The 14,651-nt window shown below is 36.9% G+C and overlaps 2 protein-coding genes and 1 non-coding gene across 4 annotated transcripts; 2 read left to right on the forward strand and 1 right to left on the reverse strand.

Annotated features, from left to right (window-relative positions):
- The first annotated feature begins 3,716 nt into the window (after nt 1-3,716).
- LOC131319732 (bidirectional sugar transporter SWEET3-like) lies at nt 3,717-6,014 on the forward strand. Its single transcript, XM_058350128.1, has 6 exons — nt 3,717-3,786; nt 3,905-3,941; nt 4,030-4,252; nt 4,571-4,732; nt 4,885-5,004; nt 5,095-6,014. The coding sequence occupies exons 1-6, from the start codon at nt 3,750-3,752 to the stop codon at nt 5,299-5,301; spliced, it is 786 nt and encodes a 261-aa protein (XP_058206111.1). The 5' UTR covers nt 3,717-3,749; the 3' UTR covers nt 5,302-6,014.
- Nucleotides 6,015-9,991: 3,977 nt separating this feature from the next.
- Nucleotides 9,992-10,099, reverse strand: LOC131321476 (small nucleolar RNA snoR100). Its single transcript, XR_009198521.1, has one exon. It is a non-coding gene; the product is annotated as a small nucleolar RNA snoR100 (small nucleolar RNA).
- A 1,135-nt stretch (nt 10,100-11,234) lies between these two features.
- LOC131319733 (bidirectional sugar transporter SWEET3) lies at nt 11,235-13,072 on the forward strand. 2 transcript variants are annotated; one of them, XM_058350129.1, is made up of 6 exons: nt 11,235-11,363; nt 11,477-11,513; nt 11,600-11,822; nt 12,152-12,313; nt 12,471-12,590; nt 12,700-13,072. In XM_058350129.1, exons 1-6 carry the CDS (start codon nt 11,327-11,329, stop codon nt 12,871-12,873), a joined length of 753 nt encoding a protein of 250 aa, XP_058206112.1. In that variant the 5' UTR covers nt 11,235-11,326; the 3' UTR covers nt 12,874-13,072. The 2 variants fall into 2 exon arrangements, with proteins under 2 accessions (XP_058206112.1, XP_058206113.1); XM_058350130.1 differs by having other exon boundaries at nt 12,155-12,313.
- The last annotated feature ends 1,579 nt before the right edge of the window (nt 13,073-14,651 follow it).

Here is a 14,651-nt window from a genome sequence, read left to right on the forward strand (position 1 = left end):
CTTAATTTGTCTTTTTTTTATTTATTTATCTGATTTCAATACTTCATTTCACAGGATTATTCACAATTGGGGTCGTAGGTGTGTGTGGTGGTGCATTTAGGCACAACACACGTGTAGTGCAGTCTTCATTGGGGCCTCGCCGAGTCAGTTTTTTATTTATTTATTTATCAAAGCAGAAACATAGCATATATATAAATATAGCATTGTACCGTTTATTTTCTTCATCTTGTCACTTAAGTGATTTGTGGATAAATTGAAGTGATATCGGAAATTGTTATCTGTATGATCGCAGCACATTTAGATTGAGAAAAACATGTAGAATTGTGAGGTAAATGTGCGCGGGATACAAAGTCCAGCAAACTTGAATTTTTGCACGGGTCACCTAGGAGACAATAAAAATAAAAAAAAGAAGAAGGTTCAAATCAAATAAACAGACCCCAAGGTAAGTCCAATAAAAGTTGCACAACACAACAGTAGTTGACCCCATAAACGAACTTGGGTTGGGCCCAATAAAAGCCGTACGGTACGGCATGCACAGATGACCCCATAAATATTTTAAGATCATTCCGATAAATATGTTACAGTAATGCTACACACACAGCATTTATGCACAGATTTTGTGCACAGATTTGTTGTGGGGCCCACTACGGGTCCCACAAAAATAATCCGAGTCGTTCATTAAATGTAAAACATTTTTTCAAGGGCCTCCGCGAAAAATCAGCTCAATCCGATACTTACAGATGCTCGATTCAATCATTTAACTTTTCATTCGAATTTCAGGATAATGAAAAGTTAGATGATTAAATCAAGTACTTATAGGTATTGGATTGAGCTGATTTTTCGCGGAGATCCTTGAAAAAATGTTTTACATTTAATGAACGGCTCGGATTATTTGTGTGGGACCCGTAGTGGGCCCCACAACAAATCTGTGCACAAAATCTGTGCATAAATGTTGTGTGTGTAGCATTGGAGTAATTTTTACCTTTTTATTGGTCAATGAAATGTCTAGCTTTTATTTATTTATTTATGTTTTTTGAAGGTTAAGAAAATTTTGCTTGATGAAGTTTCGATATATGGTCAAACAGACCAGTGAATACTGTACTATACGTATATTTGTGATATTTTAAAAACACTAAAAATCAAGAAAATAAATGTCAAAGCTCTCTATTTAATAAATATTACATTCTATAAATTATGGGATATGTATCTGATATGATTCCTTTAAAAAATTATTAAAATATAATAGCTTTTGGATTGCCTTGACTGATAGGAAGTTTATGAATTATTTTAATGTCAAGATTTTATTATCATTGAAGCTGTAAAAATAAAATAATTATTATAATTATAATAAGAGAGTCAGAGAGAGAGAGAGAGAGAGAGAGAGAGAGAGAGATCAGGAAGCCTACCTAAATAATGATGTAAGGGGAGAGAATTCGAGCTTCCTTTTTTCTTTTTCTTTTTGAATACTTTTTAAAGTCAAAACTTTAAAAGGTAAACCAACCAATATTTTCGTGCACTTGATAATCTAACGGGTGGCTCAACTCATGAAAAGTTACTCTACAATGTTGTAATTTCAGTACAAATGAAAATCACCAACCTATGTACAGCTGGGGCTATATATATACACTTAAACACAGTACATGGATTTGGGTAATTTCTACACAATAAAGGGCGAGTTTGGGCTAATTTTTATTGTGACTTTTTTGCACGGCTTCTTTGGAAAGATAAGATAAAACAACCAAAATGACCGTGCGAAAAAGTCACAAAAAAGTTAGTCGAAACTCACCATACCTGAAGAAGAGTAGGTTACATATTTACGGGCACTCAAACGATGGGATTACAATCTTTGAATGATCATTTCTGAAACTTCATTAGTACTTTTTGAAAACTATTGATGAATCTACATATATTGATGACTCATTCCCTCCCCCAACCAATTCGGTATCCGGGCCAGTTTATGCGCACTTCAAGTAATCCTGAGAGCCCAATCCAAGGCCCACCTGCGGGGTTTGGAGAATACATTCTAAATGCTTATATTTCATTTCCCTGGATATATGCCATTACCACTGTTCATAACATTAAACTTCCGATCACATAGAAAAAATGCCTTCTAAAAGAATGATTCCGAGTCTATACAACACCTGACGTATTGTCCAAATCAACAAGAGAATGATAAAACAGTATTTTCATTTCGAACCCTAAAGGAATAATAGCAAGCGAGCATATTAATCTGATGTCCAAAGAATGAGGTTCCGAAATCCTGGTAAACATACTTCACAATGCCATCCAGGGTAATAACGTGACTAGTGTCTAAGCAAAGTCTCGTGGTTAAGGCGGGACTTAGGTTGCCTCAAGTTCGAAATCTTTTTACTACTATCAACTCTCGTGGGGTCAATGCACACGGAGATTCGCAAGTCTTTAACCGGGCCTTCGGTTACATAATCATGCCAAATATATAGAGTTAGTAAAAAGTTTTATAGTTAAATAAAAAGAATTTGAGAGGTTTTATAGATAGATAATTTGAGAGGTTTTTATTTAACGAATTTGATTTTGTTATGGAAATATTTAAGGATGCTAGAGATGGAATGAAGCAATAGATATGAGTTTCGAATTCTTCCAGAAAGATATGAGACATATCTTTGATGAAATATTATTATACCACATGAGCAGCTTGAAAACTTTTACTAGCAATTCCATTAATTCTTGCCACTTGGCGCATCCAAGGCTAAAACCGCTTCTGCCTTGTACGATATTATCTGGCTTTTGAGCTCCCAAACCCCATGAAATTTGCATTCACCAAACGATGTGGGACTTGTGACCACCCATCCAAACTTCTACCGGGACACTATACCGGAGCCCGGCCCCAACCTGGGTATGGGGTGTCACAAAAACTTTCCTCACAAAAGACTCTACAATACTAAATTTAGTAAAAAGTATATGTCAGGACGCTATAGATTGGATAAAACAAGATTTGTTGGTTTCATTACCAGTTCATTAATTCATTCGTGCTAGTTGTTACTATCCGGGCTCTTCACACGAACGGCTTGCAATACTAATATGTTTAAGGATGCTTAATTGGGATGACATAAAACAAGATCTTTCTGGATTTAAATTCGAAACAATGACATACCTTTGATGTAAGTTGCTAGAAAATTTTAATACCAGCCCACTTTATTCGTTTTAGTCCAAGCTTCCACGACTATTGGTGAGAAAAAGCCGTCCTGCAATACTATACATTATAGACATAGATTAGCACACTTTGGCGACAAAAGAAAACAACAAGGTCTCACATCCATAATAAGCATCCAAAATTCAAACACGAAATTCTTGGATTTGATTTGCAATATCAAAAATCATATCAAGGGGACTGTGAAAATCTTCATCTTCCAGTAACAAGAGAACCATGGAATAAAATAATTCCTTCGTTGTTTCCCTATTGACTATCAACAAAATGTAACTAAACTACGAGACCATTGCACAATAATACACTTGTAAGTAAACGCCCAACCACAGCCAAAGTTATTGCCTGGCCTCCACAACTTCATCTAGACGCAGACAACACTCTCTCTCTCAATGCCCTTTCATTTTTCTAGTATTCCCTGCCTTAGCTGCCTATCTGTCTCCGCACTATTTATTTATTTATTTTCTATAACTCAAGTGTCTAGGCCCGTTTTTGCACTATTTATACCTGCGGAAGTTTGCTTACACTTCAGGAAGTCTTAGTTACTTATGACTTCTCTGTCCAAAAGATGGAAGATAGGCTTCGCGTGTCAGTTGGAGTGATGGGTACCTAATTGCATGCTAATTTGTTCATTCCTTGGGCTACCTATACCATTATTTATCTTCAAATAAATTTCATTAAATGATTTCCTAACTACCAAAGCTTGCGTGATTTTTATTGCAGGGAATGTGGTTTCAATATTCTTTTATGCTGCACCCATGTAAAATCTAATTCTCTATTTAATTCTAACTCAACAAGTTGAGAAAAGCGATGATTCAACTCTAATTTTATGTTTTTGTTCTTTCCAGATTAACTTTTAAAAGGGTCATAAGCAAGAAAAGCACAGAGGAGTTTTCTTGTTTTCCTTACATCATTGCTCTACTGGTTAGCTTCATTTATACTTGGTATGGCTTGCCTGTTGTAAGCTATAAGTGGGAAAATTTATCCCTGGTCCCTGTTAATGGCGTAGGTGTTCTTCTTGAAATCTCCTACATTCTCACATATTTCTGGTTCACTTCGGCTGGAGAGAAGGCAAGCTACTATATATCTATAAACTTCTCCATACCATTAGCAAGTTCTTTTTTTCAATTGCAAGTCATCCTTGTAGGTTCACATGCATGATAAATTTCTTTTGTTGATTCCTTTACCATTTATGTAAATCTTTATAAAGTGGTCTATAAAGATCAATTTACATGTGTGCATGTAATTCGCATTTGACAAGAATCATATGCAACTATGGTATACGATGACTAGTTATTCGTAGCTATGAAGATTCTCGATACTCAATAGTTTTCCATATAACCTAATTAAGAGGATGATATAAACATGTGTTTCCACCCTATGGTGCAGAAGAAGGTAGCTATGATGACAGTACCTGTAATTCTTGTTATCTGCATCACCGCAACAATATCAGCTTTCATTTTCCACGATCACCATCACCGCAAGCTGTTCGTTGGGAGTGTTGGACTCTTATCCTCGGCGACATTGTATGCGTCGCCTTTGGTTGCCGTGGTGAGTTCTCTAACCACCATGTCCATACTTGTCTTTTTCCAATATATACGACTCCCTAATATGGCAGCAAGCAAATAAGTTATATTTCGTTCATATAAGAAAGCTCATGCATGCATATATAAGCCACACACTAAATACGATTCATATTGCAGAAGCAAGTAATACAAACGAAAAGCGTGGAGTTTATGCCATTCTACTTGTCATTTTTGGCATTCCTAACAAGTTCGTCTTGGTTGGCCTATGCACTGCTGAGCCATGATCTCGTTCTTGCGGTTTGTGAGATAGTTTAAGATCAATTTTAAACAATTTAGCATTTCAGGTCAAGATTTGATTCTCTAACTCAAATTTGCACATATTTGCAGTCTCCTAATCTGATCGGCACATCTTTAGCGATTCTCCAGCTTGTGCTTTACTTTAAGTACAGGAACAAGGGAATTGTGGAAGAACCCCACAAATCAGATGCAGAATGGTGCGTATACCAGGTCCCAAGCCCGATTCACACAACTCCACGAGCATTGGCGTTCGAAGGTAGCCCAACCAGTGTCCATCGACTTATGGTTGGAGGATGATATCAGTGGGCCCAACTAGATGTTGTTAGATTTGCTTATTCAGTATTTATCTAGATAGATTGTCATTTAGAGTTTTATCTTGCTAGAACTTTAGGCTGATTATCACTATTGTTAGGTGATCTTTATCTTAGTTTCTTTATCTCTTTGTGGGAGCCTATTTATAGGGGCTCTCATCTTTTGTTTGCAATCATTCGATTGAATAAAAATATCATTTCTTGAGTTGGCATAGGTACAGGGATACCCAGGTCTTGTTTCACCCTTGGGTACAAAGATGCCCTTAGGTACAAAGATACCTAGGGTTTGCTACCAGTTCTACATCACACAAAAGAATGGTGAGGAAACCAAGTGACAGTTGCAGTCCATGGATGCTGAAGATAACATCGTCAAGAATTGAAGCGAATTGGTTACATGAAGGTCTGTTTGGATCCCTCTCTTTATTAGCCGCGCCCCGAAGTATGGGTTGCTGGGAGTCACAATTCAACTAGAAGTCTCAAAATATATGAAGGATAGCTAATGCAGTTTGCAATTATCTTGCAATTCATGTGTACAATAATGCGATAAGAGCAATGTAAGCTTTTCTGAGCACCCAACTATATAACAAATCATAAGCAGGAGGAGGAATACATCCATTAGTAAAAGAGATGCTTTGAAAAACTGAGGATAATCTGATATACAGAACAGAGTGAAATAACACCAGAAACTTTGGAAGTAAAGTTATGTAATCAATCAATGTAGTCCAACTGTATACTTACAGGTTCCTTGATCTTCTAAATTCAAAAACAAGGGTTACCGCGTAGAAAAGTACCTGAACCGGAATAGGATAAACAAAGAAATCAGAGAGTGTGGCGGGGAATTTCTCATTCGCAATGTCTTTTTGGATGGTTTTTAATCGTTTGCTCCATTGCAATCGTCTTCATGTAGCAACCAAGTCTGTCAGCCTCGATATAGCTCCCATGTGATATACCACAAGAAACGCAGAACCAAAAATCATCTATGATGAAGATGGTCAGCAAAAGAAGGTTGAAAAACCACTCGCGAAGCAAGAATAACTCAACCACCACAGTAAGTTAAAATCTATCAACCTAATTTATGGGATTATGCATGAACAACAAATTAGGAACTAAAGCAAGCAAGAATGACACATGGATATACGTGAAACACCCCAAGGCGGGAAAAACCCACAGGAGGGAGTAAGGCACACACTTAAAACACAGATATGAATACTCTCTCGCAACCAAAACATGATTCCTCAATGTTGGTTTAGATGCTGTTTGATGAATCATCGTGAACTGCTCCAATATGATGCTTCTTCAAGACTCGAATCTTTGATCTCTACGCATGACTGCCCCTTAGTTCAACCTCCAAATTTTCTCTGGTCAATATGACAGGCGTACTCATTCTTCTTGAGATCTCCTTCATTGTCAACTATTTTGGGTTCACTTTGGCAAGGGGAAAGACAAGCTATATCTTTATACCATTTCTCAATAAGTTTAGCAAGTCTTTTCTTTTCAATCGCAAGTCATCCCATGCATGAGAAATTTCATTTTGCTTATAGTCATATAGGATTTGCTGAAATCTTCATAAAGTGATCCATAAAGATAATTTTGCATGTATGAACATATTCCACATTTTTTACGTAAAAATTAACGCAAATGTGATAGGAGTATACAATAAGATATTTGTAGCTAAAGAAATATATGGAAAGTTGGATAGTTTTCCACCTAACTTATAAGAGAAATATATAAACATGTGCTTCCAACCTATGGTGTAGAAGAAGCTTGCTATGATGATAGTACTAGTCATTCTAATTTTTTGCATCACGGCAACATTATCAGTTTGCGTATTGCACCATCACAACCACCGCAAGGTGTTTGTTGGCAGTGTCAGACTCGTAGCCTCGGTAGCAATGTACTGCTCGCATTTGGTTGTCATGGTGAGTTCTCTTCCACCCATCGCACCCACAGTTGACTTGTTCAGGTATAAAACTCCCTAATTTGGGAAATGTGGAAAAGTTGTGCCTAGTCCGAATAAGTTCGTGCATGCACATACAACTCACACACTAGATACAATTCATATTGCAAAAGCATTTTGATGCGGCGGCTTCATCCACTTGAATTCAAGATTTTATGCATTGGATCAATTGGCTTGATTGTATAATCAACAATGGAATGGAATGTCTTCTTTTTATTCTTCGATATAAATCACATATCTTCGTCGACAGAAATAGCAACACAAAAGGGGATTAGGTAGGTTACGCTAAAGCTACTTTTTCTATTTTCCTCGAGGTCAAATCTTCTGTACCAAATAATTCTTTGTACCTCTGTTCCTTTGCATTTTCAGCCGCACGATTGCACAGAGTTATCTTCCCGGGAATGAAGTTACAAACACTTTTTGGTACAATTGATCTGGTAGAATTTTCCTCCCATTGTTTTGCAATGGTGCGAACCCAAGCCCATAGAATTTGGAACGTAATTTCTGAAGCACTCCCAGCAATTGAATCCTGAATTATTAGGAAAATAAATGAGAATTGATTTTCACACTCCCTTTTTTTTATATCCACACTCCCTTTTTTGTCTTTTAGCAAAAAAAAAAAGAGGCTAAAATACAAAAAAGGGAGTTTGGATATCAAACAAGGGAGTGAAAATCAATTCCCAAAATAAATACTTGGTAATTGATTTTTGAACTCCCCTTTGTATTTTTTGTACTTCTTTCTTGTCGACATTTATCTGAATTTACATCTGTGCTCTGTTTTATGTATAAAACAATAGCAAGAGAAAAGTTAATGTTGTAATTTCAGTACAAATAAAAATCACAAAGTTAGATTTGGGTAATTTTTTACATCACTAGACAAGTAATAAGTGAAATAACTGAAGAAGAGTAGCTTAGGCAGACAGACAATGGGATTAAAATCTTTGAATGATCATTTTTGAAACTTCTGTAATACTTTTTGAAAACTACTTATGAATCTAGATATCTTGATGACCCAATTTCCCCCCTGAATCTAACAAATAGATTGAGAACGTATCGCCTTCTCTGGCAGGAGAATATATTCTTAACACTTGCATTTCATTTCCCTGGAATCTCTGGATACGTGCCATTACCCTTGCCATAACATTCAATTTCCGATCACATAGAGAATGATTCTGAGTCTAAACAACACCTGATGTGTTGTCCAAATAAAAAAGAGAATGATAAGACAGTAATTTCTGTTTTAAACCGTAAGAAAAAACAATCCTCCATTTTATCAGCCGTGTGAAGGAATAATAACAAGCATATTAGATCTGATCTCCAAAGAATGAGGTTCCAAAATCCTGGTTTGAAACTTACTGCACAGTGCCATTAAGGGTAATGTGACTAATGTCTAAGCAAGTCTCGAGGCGAAGACGGGACTTAGGGGCTATCTCCTCCTAGATCTTAGGTTCAAAATTTCTTTAGTACTATCAACTCTTGTGGGGTCAGTTCACATAGAGTTTTGCCTGACTTTAATCTGACCTTCCGCTCTTTCATGGTGGAATTGGTCCCCCGACATTAGTCAAGGTGCATGTAAGATAGCAAATGGCCAAAGTGGAGGAACATTCAAGTACCACAAAACAAAAGAATACAGCATCAGAACGTGCATTGCATGACTGAGGATATAGATTTTTAATAGTTGAAGCAGGTAAGGTTGAAGGGGGAGACAACAGAAAGAAATGCTGATATCACTATCAGAGTTCTTGATATTCTTCCATAAAAGCCACTTTTCTTCAGTGAAAAGAACATTCTTCAAAAAAATCAGCTTTCATAAACACTCCTCCCAAATGGGTCCTCTTTACCTCTTTCTTTCAGATAGATGCTAGAACCAGTGCCATACAAATCTGTACCCAAGACACTATGGAAATAGATTCTTACACCTAAATAACTTCAGCAAGAATCAGTTAATTCTACCAGCTGATTTTCCCCCTCTTTTGCTCTGGTAATCATGAGGACCTTGATGGGTTTTTCACGTGTTAACTGTAAGGCTGCCAAACGCATAACTCTACTCTTTTCCCTTTGGTTGGGGGACTGGTTGTGTAAGATGTATGCAAGACTTAAAGCATGACACATGCTGAAAACACATAGCTTTCAAATTGTGAACACGTACTTATAAAATTGCAGAAGTTTTAGCAGAAATTAGAAGTTCTTAGGTAGAGAGTTATTTTATAAGTTTTCGATTCGTAGACTAATTCAATTTTCTTTGTTTAATAGATTTGTTTGTGCAAATCCCATCCTCACAAAGCAAATAGTAATAATTAATAGAAACCCTCACATATGCTGAGCAAATTAGTCAGTCATACGATCAAGATATAAGCCGATATCAATCTCTCTTAAGCATGTTCCCGCTGATATTTGCATGACAAACAAACTTAAAAACACTGACGGTGACCCTTTTCGAACAAATGAGAAGTAAAAACTTTTTCCCAACACTACGAAAGGGTTGTTTGAAATCAAAGAGTCACCACTTCTTTAACATGGCTGTAATGAACAATGAAAAGGGGAAGCAGGATGATGTTCATTAAAGTTGTATCAACAACAACAACAACAACAGCAGAACCCATGTAGTCCCCAATCATTGCGGGTATGGCAGGGGAGGATTGAAGACAGACCTAACCTTTGGCAATATGCACAAAGTGGCTGCTCTCAAAACACCACTGAAACAGTGGCCCCCTTGTACTTGTTTTGCGTGGAACCATACCCCCAAATTAAAGCCGAATGACATCAGAGAGGGCAGGCCTAGAGACCTAATTCTATTTATGTGCACATTACCATACTTCCTTCATTAAAGTTGTATCACAATAAACAAATCTTGCGCCATGGTGAGAAGTGGAAGCCGAAGCACGAAGACAATACAAAGTAAGGGAGAATTCGCATTGTGGTGATTTACATTTGTGTATCGGTAATGGTTTTATCATTAATTTTAGGGGAGCCGGGGAAAAGTAGGAGACTTTTCTTTTCTGTCCCACAAATGGCGGGATATGCTTTAACAGTATTGAATTTAAATCTTCACATGTAAATGGCATAACCAATATGAAAACCTTTGAATAAAAAAATTACAAAGTCAACTCGAAGTTCTGTACAATACAGGTATAGATAGATAATTAGAGTGAATTCAATTTAAATAATTTGATTTTGTTATGGAAATAAGGATATGCTAGAGATGCAATAAAGCAATGAGTTTAGAATTAAAAAAAGAAACATGGCATATCTTTGATGTAATATGATTATTACATCTGCCGCTTGAAACTTTTAATAACAATCCAATTAATCCTTGGCACTTGGTGCGTCAAAAACTCTACCCATGAAACACTCACTACGGTACTATGAAGTATAGATAAGTACGCTAGAGGTCGAACAAAACAAGATTTATAGGATTCAATATCAAAAAAGGATGATGACAGACCTTTGATGTGGAAGGATTATGTCACAGGTGTTGCTTGGAAAAAAAAAAAACCAATTCAATTAACTCGTTCTAGTTGGAAGTCTCAGGGATTTTCTCACGAACGACCTACAATTGAGATGAAATAAAAAAAGATTTTTTGACGCTTAGGTCGTGCTAGTTGATGCTTCCAGGACATCTCATGAGGGAAAGAAAAAAAAACCCATCCTGCAATACTATACATTATATATTATAGATGGATTAACATATCTGTAAGCATCCAACATCCAAACATTACATTCTCACATTTGATTTGCAATCAAGTGTATTGTGGAAGTCTTCCTGTTCCACTCCCAAGGGAACATGGCAAAAAATAAACCTTCAGTATTGACCTATTCAATATCATCAAAATGTAACTAAATTTCGATACCATGTCAGGATACACTTTTCGTAAATGCCCAACATTAAAGCCAAGTTATTTTCCTCCACAAGATCATCAAGATGTAGACATCTCTCTCCCTCTCTCTCAATTTGCAAGTATTCCCTTCCTACCATCTCCGCACTATTTATACCACCAGAAGGCTGCTCACACTTCAGACATTCTTACTTATTAAAACGTCTCCGTCCAAAAAAATGGGAGAAAGGCTTCGCGTGGCAGTTGGAGTGATGGGTACCTAACTGCTGATTTACTCATTCCTTAAGGCTACCTATACCATTATTTATCATCAAATAAATTTGATAAAATGATTCCCTAACCAAAGCTTTGCATGGATTTTATTGCAGGGAATGTGGCTTCGACATTACTTTTTGCTGCACCGATGTAAAATCTAGTTCTATTTAATTCTACCTCGACGAGTTGAGAAAAATGATGATTCAACTCTAATTTAATGCTTTTGTTCTTTCCAGATTAACTTTTTCAAGGGTCATAAGAAAGAAAAGCACCGAGGAGTTTTCTTGTGTTCCTTACATCATTGCTCTACTGAATTGCTTACTTTATACTTGGTATGGCTCGCCTGTTGTAAGCCTTGGGTGGGAAAATTTATCTCTGGTCACCATTAATGGCGCAGGCATTCTTCTTGAAATCTCCTTCATTCTCATATTTTTTTGGTTCGCTTCGGTCAGAGATAAGGCAAGCTATATCTCTATCTCTGTACACTTCTCTACACTCCATACCATTAGCAAGTTTTTTTTTTTCAATTGCAAGTCACCCTTACAGGTTCGCATGCATTATAGATTTCATTTGTTGATTCCTTTAACATTTATGTAAATCCTTAAGAAGTAATCCATAAAAATCATTTCACATGTGTACATGTAGTTAACATTTAACGTACAATGTTATGCAAATATGGTTTACGATGATTAGTTATTTGTAGCTAAATAAAAAAGAAGATTATCGCTAATTTTCCACATAACTTAAAAGAAAAAGATATAAACATTTGTTTCTACCCTATGGTGTAGAAGAAGGTAGCTATGATGATCGTACCTGCTATTTTAGTTTTCTGCGTCACCGCAACAATATCAGCTTTCCTATTCCATGGTCACCACCACCGCAAGGTGTTTGTTGGGAGCGTTGGACTCATAGCCTCGATGGCAATGTACGGCTCACCTTTGGTTGTCATGGTGAGTTCTCTTCTCATCATCATGCCCATACTTGTCTTTTTCCAATATAATACGACTCCCTACTTTGGCAACAAGAAAATAAAGTTATATTTAGTTCACATATGGAAGCTCATCCATGCATATATAACTCACGTACCAAATATGATTCATATTGCAGAAGCGAGTAATAAAAACGAAGAGTGTGGAATTTATGCCGTTCTACTTGTCATTTTTCTCATTCCTAGCTAGTACTCTTTGGCTGGCCTATGGACTGCTGAGCCATGATATAGTTCTTGCGGTATGTGAGATAATTTAATCTTAATTTTTTAGACAACATTGAAGTTCAAACAATTACTCATTCCATGTTACGATTTAAATCTCTAACTCAAATTTGCACATATTGGCAGTCTCCAAATTTTGTTGGCACCCCTTCGGGCATTCTCCAGCTTGTGCTGTACTTTATGTACAGGAAGAAGGGCATCATGGAAGAACCCCACAAACCGGATATAGAAAAGAATGGTGAGAAAATCAAGCAGCAGTTCCAGACCTTGGATACTGAAGATAATAATGGCAAGATTTGAAGAATTGGTTACGTGAAGGTGTACTTGGATCTCTCTCTTTATTAGCCGTGCCCCAGATTTTGAGTTACTGGAAGTCACAGTTCATTAGAAATCTTCAAATAAACAAACGATAGATAATGCAGTTTGCAATTATCATGCAATTCATGCGTCCAATAAAGCGCTAAGAGCAACTAAATTTGTATTGCTAAGACAGCTAGAGAGTTAGAGCAGTGATAAACTTTTGATTGCACTAAACAAGTAAATCCTGCTGACGTTCCACTTGACATTTTAGCACATGCATAATTGGACATAAAAATGCAGAGAGAGAGAGAGAGAGAGAGAGAGAGATGACTTTCATGAGCTCTCAACCATAGAGTTCCCAATAAGAAACGCCAAAGGGTTTGGCCAAGTGGCAAGAGACAGCAACGAAACGCTTCCTCACAAGAGGTCGCAATCTCACGAAAACCAAAGGTTCTACAACTTGGGGCCACTGGACGTTTGCCCAGCTGTTAACTTGAGGCTCTGGAATTCGTCGAAGTGCTCGTAAACTGACTCAGACACCCAGTTGGTAAAATAAGTATATATAGAACGAATCATAAGCAAGAGGAATAAATAAATCAGTTAAAGAGATAACCTTCTGGAGATTTTGCTGGTACTCGGTCTGGTGGGGGCAAATACTAGTTCTGTTCCATGAGACAATCGTTCGTTCAGACATTTTATCGAACGCGTGGGGAGTCAGCTTGGATTTGATTGGTGAGTTACGGTTTTGTTTAGAGAGACCGTTATGTTGAGTTACGATGATTCGGCGTAGGGTTAGTCGTTCTTCAACCGGCGATGCTTCCACGTTCCCGATAATGAGGATTTTATTACTAGCATATTGATATGCTGCTTCATCCCCTAGAGTTCAAGATTACCTGCGTTGGATCAATTGTCTTGCTCAGCAAGCAATATGTTTGTACTTAGGCCGGCTAATTAACCGAGCCAGCAATTCGTGAACTGTCCAATGCTTGTTTGAGTACGATTCGAGTGCTAAACGAATCGAACTTGAGCCATTTAATAAATGAGTCGAACCTGAACTTAATAGTATCCAGCTCGATTAGGCTCCCAAACCTAGTAGTGTGTATATATATAACTCATGAGAATTTTACACGACCATGAATATTTATAAACATTTTACATGCACATAGTATAAAATTTTATAACTTGTATATATAAAAAATTTTAAAAGTGCTACTATAAACTTAAAATTTCTATATACATTTTTTATAAAAATATATGTATGAGTTTATTTATGTACAAAATAAAAAATTTATTTGCAGTTATAAACCTGTATGAACGCATAAATGTTTGGAGTAATATTTTTGACTCATTAATGTTCGCGAATAATTTCGAGTTCAAGTCAAACCTAGGCAAGTTCGGCTCGTCAAATTTTCATTGAACTCGAGCTCGGGGAGTTCGTTTAAAAACTTAACGAACGAACCTGAACATTTTAAATCTCTGCTGGATTCGGCTTGCAGCCCTCAAATAGCTAGGAATTATGAAAACAATTCAAAATGATCTTCGCACCTCACGTTTCATTGAGAATGCATACTCACGTTTCATTGAGAATGCATTTCAAAACTCCTGTTCTAATGTGCTCGAGTATTGATCCACTTCTATCTCCATCATTTCTCGGACCTCGGTGAAAACCTGTAACCCATTGCCTGTTATGATCGCAAATGATTCCACCCATGGTGGCTCTCGTAGTATCATTGTTGAATGAACCATGAGTGTTAAAGCTTCGCCGTGCATGCCTCGAG

Source organism: Rhododendron vialii, chromosome 3a (assembly GCF_030253575.1).
Source record: "Rhododendron vialii isolate Sample 1 chromosome 3a, ASM3025357v1".
In the NCBI taxonomy this organism is placed as follows: Eukaryota; Viridiplantae; Streptophyta; class Magnoliopsida; order Ericales; family Ericaceae; genus Rhododendron; species Rhododendron vialii.

Bases quoted from the DNA above. Each gene is read 5' to 3' on its own strand.
- LOC131319732 (XM_058350128.1), top strand. From the start codon at position 3,750: ATGGAAGATAGGCTTCGCGTGTCAGTTGGAGTGATGG. The intron at 4,253-4,570 runs GCAAGCTACTAT...CCTATGGTGCAG, and splicing joins TCACTTCGGCTGGAGAGAAG to AAGAAGGTAGCTATGATGAC. The intron at 4,733-4,884 runs GTGAGTTCTCTA...TTCATATTGCAG, and splicing joins CGTCGCCTTTGGTTGCCGTG to AAGCAAGTAATACAAACGAA.
- LOC131319733 (XM_058350129.1), top strand. From the start codon at position 11,327: ATGGGAGAAAGGCTTCGCGTGGCAGTTGGAGTGATGG. The intron at 11,823-12,151 runs GCAAGCTATATC...CCTATGGTGTAG, and splicing joins TCGCTTCGGTCAGAGATAAG to AAGAAGGTAGCTATGATGAT. The intron at 12,314-12,470 runs GTGAGTTCTCTT...TTCATATTGCAG, and splicing joins GCTCACCTTTGGTTGTCATG to AAGCGAGTAATAAAAACGAA.